The sequence below is a fragment of the Apis laboriosa genome, unplaced genomic scaffold (assembly GCF_014066325.1).
Source record: "Apis laboriosa isolate Shangri-la unplaced genomic scaffold, ASM1406632v1 scaffold119_cov161, whole genome shotgun sequence".
NCBI lineage: Eukaryota > Metazoa > Arthropoda > Insecta > Hymenoptera > Apidae > Apis > Apis laboriosa.
The window spans coordinates 25,179-34,057 of NW_025221019.1; the positions used below are offsets into that span (position 1 = coordinate 25,179).

The 8,879-nt window shown below is 26.7% G+C and overlaps 1 protein-coding gene across 2 annotated transcripts; it reads left to right on the plus strand.

Annotated features, from left to right (window-relative positions):
* Positions 1–2,941: 2,941 nt before the first annotated feature.
* LOC122716761 (poly(A) polymerase type 3) lies at positions 2,942–8,879 on the plus strand. 2 transcript variants are annotated; one of them, XM_043940142.1, is made up of 12 exons: positions 2,942–3,365; positions 4,044–4,279; positions 4,357–4,600; positions 5,088–5,192; positions 5,513–5,663; positions 5,750–5,961; positions 6,049–6,346; positions 7,022–7,198; positions 7,332–7,453; positions 7,583–7,756; positions 7,837–7,988; positions 8,220–8,879. In XM_043940142.1, exons 2-11 carry the CDS (start codon positions 4,059–4,061, stop codon positions 7,966–7,968), a joined length of 1,836 nt encoding a protein of 611 aa, XP_043796077.1. In that variant the 5' UTR covers positions 2,942–3,365; positions 4,044–4,058; the 3' UTR covers positions 7,969–7,988; positions 8,220–8,879. The 2 variants fall into 2 exon arrangements, with proteins under 2 accessions (XP_043796077.1, XP_043796069.1); XM_043940134.1 differs by having other exon boundaries at positions 7,837–7,938.

An 8,879-nucleotide genomic window follows, 5' to 3' on the forward strand; every position in this document is an offset into this window, starting at 1 on the left:
GTTCTCTTCCAATCTATTCGTTAATAGTCTATAATTTCAACGCGTACTGTATTAATCCTTGATTTCATCGGCAAAGCAAAAGTAATTGCAACAAAACAGCGAAATCGAAAATTTTATCGTTCATTCCTCCGGTTTAAGCTTTACAATGAGCCTAAAATATTCTTCTTTCGAATGTTGAAAAATATTACGAGAGAAATATATTAATGTCAATATTTTGTAAATATATTATTTTACATTTCATGTTAATTATATTTTTATTATTAATTGTTCAAAAAAGTAACAAGTAAAATTAAAATATTCTTGTATTTACATATAGAAACGAAACATTGTGATTTGAAAAATTTTACAGAGAATTTTAGTGCAAATTATAAAAGCTCTGGCAATGAAAACTATACAAAAGTAATATTCTTTATCTGGAAAATCTTTCCTTTTATTTTCAAATGAAAAACAATCGGTGACACATAAAACTGAATCATCGAAAATTCTATGGTAAAATATCCTGTGGAATAAACAAAAATATATTACACTAATTTCATATCATAAAACTTAAATGCATTTACGACCTTCACAAAACTCATATTTCTCTCAAATTCATTTCACAAGTAATTTTAGCATTCCACGAAATATCAGGTAACAGGTAGAAGACTAAGAATTGTATGTTAAAAGTCGACAGCAACGATGATGACTCAGTTGACGTTAAGTCGGCAAGATAATCCAAGATTTACAGCCGTCTAGGCCAGGATTTTCCCTCGGCAATGTCACGTGTCTAAAACCATGAACATCGACGGCTTATTTAAGGTTATTGAACTCTTTGCCAAGCGTTCGTTCCTAATCACTGTTATAAAGCTCATATTTCTTTTTTAATTTACGATTTTAATCAAAAAGTCGTTTTAATTAAAAGTCGATTTTCTAACGTCATGCGCCCATTTTCGCAAAATTGATGGAAAATTAAAAGACGCTTTTCGCGATCCGTTCTTGATGATTCGTTTTCCACTGGCCTAGAAAATAGCGAAGACGTGAAATCATAGAAATGGAAATAGAAAAGATAGAAGAGAAAAGAAAACGAGATGCTGACTTCGCGTCTTGATACGAATAGATCGAGACAAAGACTTGAATCGATGATAACATGGATGAAGATGCTGCCATCGAGTGTATTCATGGATGTCAGCATGAAAGTAAATCGATGAATTTATAAGAAATTATGAGAAATATAAATATGCAATTTCTTGTTTGTAAATTTATACATCGTTCTAAAAATTCTATTCTTTGTAATTTTTGAAAATATCAATATTTTAAAAATTAATCAATATTGATTTAATTGTAATAATAAAAATATTAGAATTTAAATTTTTAAATTTAATTCTATGATTTTTATTTATCTTATTCATTATATCTAATTAACAGTAACGATGTAAAATAATGCATATTATTTCTTCCTCGAATATTTTTGTTTGTAAAAATCTTAAAAATATCTTATTTGGAAGAATCATTTTCAATTCATTTACAATTCTTCATTGTATGAAGAAAAATGAAAACTGTGAAATTATTTCTGTAACTGGTGGATAAAAAGAAAGGGTGAAAGTACAAATTATTATATTCGTTGAAACGTTTAGCTCGTGGAGAGAACACGTAGATTAGATAGAATGCAAAAGTGGATGGAAATTAATTCTGGCGTTAATTTAGCAGCGGCTAGTAAACGTTCTGGCTCGAGCATTCTCGTGGGTATGATACAGTTTAATTCTCAGTTGCAAATAAAACTTCAGCAATGCAATGACTCGTTTTCATTTACCTATACTGTCCTTGTTGTATTGGAGCTAACATGTACCAGAAAGAAAATGAATAAAAAAAGAATTGAAACAAAGAGTAAATAAAAAAATTTCGCAATATAGTGTAGTTTTAATACAATAAAGCCATGTGGCGCCATCATTCGAGAGAATCGGAAATAAAAAATCATGTTGCTAGGCGCTTTATATTTGAGAATAAAATTATAGATTTTTGGAGAAAGTTAAATTGAAATTGCATATAATGTAATAGAATATATTTAACTAAAAATATTGTGTAAAGGAAAATAATAAATATGAATATGTAATTGAAATGTAATTAAAAATTCTTTAATTGATTTATTTTTCTTCTTTTTTTGAGTCGGATAAAATTTATAATATGATACGTCTATATTGATATACTAAAATATTATAACTGATATAGTTGAATATAAAAAAATAAATATAAAATAAATATAAAAACTATTAAATGCTACACAAAATGTTTTTAATATAATAATATTTAAATGTAATAATATTTATCAATCTTGTAAATATTAGAAACTATACTAATATTTGTAATAAAAATTTTACATATATATTGATGTAAAATTAATGTATAAAAATGTTTTTTATATTTTTGAAATATTTATTTTTTAAATTTACATTTAAAATATTTAAAGTATCAAAACAAATGAAACCAAGTTTCTTTTGTGATTCATATATAATAAAATTATATAGTACCATTCTTTGGAATAAATAATAATTCAACTTAACATATAACAATGAAAATATATATATTCTACATCAAGTCATAAGCAATATATTTTAAAGAAATGTAATATCGATTACTGCGATCTCTATAGTGCAATATTTGTACTATAACAATAGAATTTCTGATTCTTCATTCTATAATAAATAATTTATTAAATATATCTATTTAAAATATATTAAGTAGCAATAAAAATAAAGACGGTTTAGTAGAATAATAAAAGAATTTCTAAATAGCCAAAATTCAAGATATAAACTTTTTTTAGTTCTCAATAGTACACTAGATGGCGATCGTGTCAACTACGATGGCAAAATTTACTTGAATACATCACTCTATCCACGTGCTTTTCCATGATCACACTGATCCGTCAGAGAACGCCATGTTTATACTGTAGGTGGTTTGGTGCGGGTCTACATGTTGTCTGTTATTTTCAAGTGATACGTTTACTTATTTATTTATATCGTAGTATAAAGTATCCTGTGCGTGAAGTAGATTTCAATCGATATTGTGACCGATTAATTTTCATTGGCGGTACATGGAATAATTTTGTAGACGTGAACGTTTTGGTGACTTATGGACCTACGTTTCTCGGAATTCTTTTGCTACTTCATAAATTGTTTACAAGTTGTTCATACTGCTTTGCGGCTAAGCAGAATCCTCAGAACGTGCTATTTGCGCTAGGAATACAATTTCCTTTTCAGGAATCAACTGCAAACGTTGGATGAACGTGATGCATCTTTACTAGAAGCATTTGCGCGTTTTATAACCTGACAACACGTCCAAAGTTTCTTCTCTTTTAACATGTTATTAAATCTTTGACGAAGTATTAAGCGGTAAGAATTCAACAAGTCTGCGACATCCATTATTTTCTGTGTTTGTTATTTTATTACGCGTTTAATGTTTAAAGGAAAATCGCGCAATTAAGTTGATTATTACATACGTTTACATATATTGTAAAACATTCAATGTTTTGTGTAAATAAACGTATGAATTTTATTTTTTATCCATATTTGTACTCTATTCTTTTTCAAATTTGTGAAGTATCACTATTTATTAATTATATTTCTGAGAAATTTTCACGTTTTACTTTTATATATATAGCTTTTTTAGTGCTACATAACATGTAAAAATTGATTATAAATATAAAAACATGAATTAAATTGTACAAAATATCTTGAATTTTAAATGCATTTATTCTATGATAATATTTAATATATTTATATATAAATTTATGTCATGTATTATGTGTATTATATTTAAATATACGTAAAAATAATACTTAATTTAAAAACATTTATAAACATTTAGATATATTTTATTTATTTTTTTGTGATAATATAATCGATTGTTTAATTACATAAAATGAAGTTACTCAGATTATCATTTAATATATTATAAATAATTTTTTATATAATCAATTTTTAATATATGTAAAAATCAGTTTAAATAAAATAAAATAAAAATAATGTTATTTCATTTTTAAGTCAATATAATTAGTTTCTTTATTTTAGATCTGGAACAAACAAATGAATTTCAAGATGTGGTCATCACAAGGTAACAATTCTAATTCAAATAATTCATCCAAAGAAGAAAAAAATCTGCGTACACTGGGTATGACATCTGCTATTAGTGTAGCAGAACCAAAGCCCAGTGATTTTACTAGAACAAATGAATTAAAAGAAGCATTAAAGCCTTACAATGTGTTTGAATCAGAAGAAGAATTAAATCATAGGATGGAAATTTTAAGGTATATTTTCATGTGTATTGTATAATAATAATATTGAACATTATTAACCATATATTAATTGTTTTGTTTAATTTTAGTAAATTAAATGCATTAGTAAAACAATGGATAAGGGATACAAGTGTTGCCAGAAATATGCCACCCAATGTAGCCGAACAGGTTGGCGGTAAAATATATACTTTTGGTTCATACAGGTTAGGGGTACACCACAAAGGTGCTGATATAGATGCCTTATGTGTAGTACCACGTCATATTTATCGGTCAGATTATTTTACATCCTTCTTCGAGTTACTAAAAATGCAAGAAGAAGTTACCGATTTAAGGGTATGTATTTTAAATAATGTCAATAGTTGTAGTAATTAATTATCCATTTAATATGAATTGTTTTTTATATAGTTATAATATAGTAAGTAATACAATTCATATTTTGAATTATTATTAATTAATAAGAAGTAATGTTAATGAAATAAAGATTGAATGATTATAATAATTAGATAATTTTCGATAAATATCAAAATCAGGACCAAAGGCTCTTATATTCTTCTTATATTCTTTAAAATAAAATAAAATATAAATTAAAAAATTAAAAAAAAAACATTTTTATGAGCTTTATATCAATAGAATTTATTATTTTTATTCACGAAATTATTTTAGCGATAGAAATGATTACGAACATATATAAATCGTTTTGTTTAATTATTCAATTTTTATTTGATTTGATATTAAAGATTTATTTTGTATAAAATATATTATCTATTTGTTGAAATATAAATTTCACAATTATTTAATTATATCATTTAATATCTTTTAGGCAGTAGAGGAAGCATTTGTGCCAGTAATAAAAATGAATTTTGATGGCATAGAAATTGATATGTTGTTTGCTAAACTGGCTCTAAAAGAAATTCCGGATTCAATGGTTAGTAATTTATTTATAAATAAATAGTGCCTTACATTTTAACTGGATTTTATCTTGCAAGCTGGTTGTCTCCAATAGTTTTTAGAAATGCGAATGAAATCTATATTCATGATTTCTAATAAATATATTTAATATAATATATAAATATTCTAGTATTTATTTTAAAATAAAATTTTTATTGAAGAAAGATTTTCTCTAGGAGCTTTCTCGTGTAAATTAATTAAATTCAATGACCAGTGATCAAGATATAAGACACTATCACTATAATTTATAAATTTTTTTTTCATTGTTATTATATCTAATAAATTTTTATTATGTAGGATCTCAGAGATGATATGTTATTAAAAAATCTTGATCAAAAATGCGTTAGAAGTCTTAATGGTTGCAGAGTTACAGATGAGATACTGCGTTTAGTACCTAACATAGAAAATTTTAGATTGGCCCTAAGAGCCATTAAATTATGGGCAAAACGTAAATTAATTTATTTTTTAATTTTTTTTATATCATAAAATAAAACGAATATTTTTTACTTATCGTTTTTTGTTTTTTATCTTTAGGACATGGCATATATAGTAATGTATTAGGATATTTAGGTGGTGTATCATGGGCTATGCTAGTAGCAAGAACGTGCCAACTTTATCCTAATGCTGTTGCAGCAACATTAATAGAAAAATTTTTCCTTGTATTTTCTCAATGGAAATGGCCACAGCCAGTCCTTTTAAAGCAACCTGACAATGTTAATTTAGGATTTCCTGTTTGGGATCCAAGAGTAAGTATTCTTCCCATACTTTAATTAATTTGACTAAAAGTTTCATGTTAACAAAAATTTTCTAAGTTGATAAACTTTTTTCTAAAGGTGAATATATCGGACAGATATCATTTAATGCCAATAATTACGCCTGCATATCCTCAACAAAATTCTACCTTTAACGTTTCGGTATCAACGAGAACCATTATGCAAGAAGCATTTGAAAACGGTCTTTCAATAACGGAAGAGATTATTATGGGAAAAGCAACTTGGGATAAATTATTTGAACCTCCAAATTTCTTTGGAAAATACAAACATTATATTGTATTATTAGCAAGAAGCTTAACTGCTGAAGATCAGCTTGAATGGTGTGGACTTGTCGAATCAAAAATACGACACTTAATAGGTAAAATATCGAAAAATCTATTAAATATATTCAATTGGACTGTATGGATATGATAAAACCCGTCGATGAACATGCATTATAATTATCATTATAATATATAAAATGATATATACATTAATTGAACATTCGAATAAATTGAACCATTTTTAATTTATCAACTCATAAAAAGATTTTAAACACGACCTAACTATTGCGCTTTTAAATATTTATAACTTGTACATCGTTTTGTTGTCCCATTAAAAATATTTAACAAAATGTTAATAACAAAACATCGGGTATCAATATTAGTTTATCATATCTGTTTTTTTTTCTTCCTTTTTTTTTCTTTCTTTTTTCTTTTTTTTTTTTTTTTTTTTTTTTTTTTTTTTTTTTTTTTTTTTTTTTTTTTTTTTTTTTTTTTCATATGTGTTTTTCCAGTTAAATGACGTAGATTAAAACAGGTTTCTTTTTTTACAATATGAATTTTTAGAATTGTTTATAGGTTTTTATATCATAAACTTATGCATCTTTCGCAGGAGTAAGCGGCAATTATAAATTAGTTAATTATATAAGTTCTGTCTTAATCTGTGTCTATTTTAATTATGAAACTTTGACTTTGAATATTAATTTTATTGATATTACAATGCTAATAATTCGCGGATGCCAAAATGGCAAAATCCTAACTCTCAAAAACAGGTACACTGGAAAGGAATCCTCACATCACATTGGCACATGTAAATCCGGAGGCGTTTCCACCATTAGAACCAGAACCAGAAAGACACTGCTCTATGTGGTTCATAGGCTTGCTTTTTGCCAAAAGCGAAAATTTAAACGTTGATCTAACGTATGATATAAAATCTTTTGTAGATTCAAGTAAGTATATTATATTATTTTCAAAAAATAAATAATATTTCACGATTGAATAATAATCTAATAATCCAAATTAAATAATTTAAGTTTTCTATTATCATAGTTTAATTACAATTATTTTCATATAAAATTTTAGTTCTGAGACAGGCGGAACAATTAAGCATGTTGAAAGAAGGGATGTGGATTGAAGTAAAACACGTGAAAAAGAGGGATCTGCACACTTATGTATCTCCTAGTTTGCTTAAACGAGAAAGAAAGGTATGCATTAATTTTATTTTTCTTTTTTAATTTGATTTTCAATCTTTATATATAATATAATAATATGATAATATGATAAATGATAAATATAGAACAATTATTAAATAAAAAAAAAAAAATTCTTCCTAGGTTTCCGGTACTGTACATAAAAACGGAAATATTGCTGGAAACGGTAATAGTGGTAGCGTTTCGCCACGAAACCCAGGGAATACAACGAACAGAAAGAGATTATCTGATCAAAGTCAAGATGCAAGTATGAAAAAGCGAAAAGTCAACGATGGCGAACAGCCATCAGTGACACACGTAGGTATTGTAAATATAATTATAATACAATTGATTAAATATTAAAATAAATATAACTAATGAACAATTATATGTCTTAGCATGGAGAAGATGGATCACTAGTTGTCCAGTCTTGCGGAGAAGATAGCAATTCCGGATTCAGCTTGGATGAATATAAACAAACATTATCAGCTGCTAAGGATGTAAGACATTGTACATATAATGAACAGTAATCATCATATAACAGGATTAGGTAACTACATATAAAAATAGAGCATAGTAAGACAATTTTGGATTGATCAGAGAAGAAATTATTTTTTAACATAAATCGGAATCGTATGGAGGTAAGGAGCGGAGGATATAACAATATTGTTTATTTGCTACGTTCCGCTTCTTTCTCTTACTTTGGTTTCTTTAATTTTTTTTTTCCTCTCCTTTTTTCAAGAAATATATTGTAATTCTTTTATTATTTGAAATGTTTCAGGAAGGGCCTACTGGTGCATCAACAGTAGCACAGGAAGGATATGTTTGCACTTGACCGCTACAGGAGTACTACCTCACATCTATCCACAGATGCTCCTCTGGGCCATCTAGACTGTAATCACTTCTCATGCAACCATCCACTGCCCACTGTAAGTCCCCCGTTTCGTAAAAACAAAGCAACGTCATGCGTTGGAGAGAACTACCCGTTGGAGTCAATCGATGCACGACTGTGTGTGACGGACACTCTAATTTTAGTATTTATCAACATCTACAGTCAATGGGAACAACTATGTTATTGAATAATTGTGCCAGTGTCTGTGATGTTATTTTTTTATCGTAAATCGCGTTAGTAATTTTGAAAAGTTACGATCGAAAAACTATAGATAGCAAAGCTTCAAAACCATCACTATGTGAATCTAAGATTCATAATTTTATTTTTATATTTCATTTTGTACATATCACTTATGATCATTTTTATCCACGAAATTATTAAAAAAGAAAAAAAAAGAGAAATAAGAAAAAAAAGATGATAAGAACATGGTGTCGGGTGTAAAATACAGTTCGATGTTGTCGCGTTAAAATGTGAATAGACAACGATATTTTGATTAAATGCTTGTATTAGGATTTTCAGTCAAATGAAAAAAAAAAAAAAAAAAAGGAA

Coding starts and splice junctions, on each gene's coding strand:
- LOC122716761 (XM_043940134.1), top strand. CDS start 4,059: ATGAATTTCAAGATGTGGTCATCACAAGGTAACAATTCTAATTCAAAT. Junction 5,193..5,512: donor AAGAAATTCCGGATTCAATG/GTTAGTAATTTA, acceptor TTTATTATGTAG/GATCTCAGAGATGATATGTT. Junction 7,454..7,582: donor TGCTTAAACGAGAAAGAAAG/GTATGCATTAAT, acceptor AATTCTTCCTAG/GTTTCCGGTACTGTACATAA.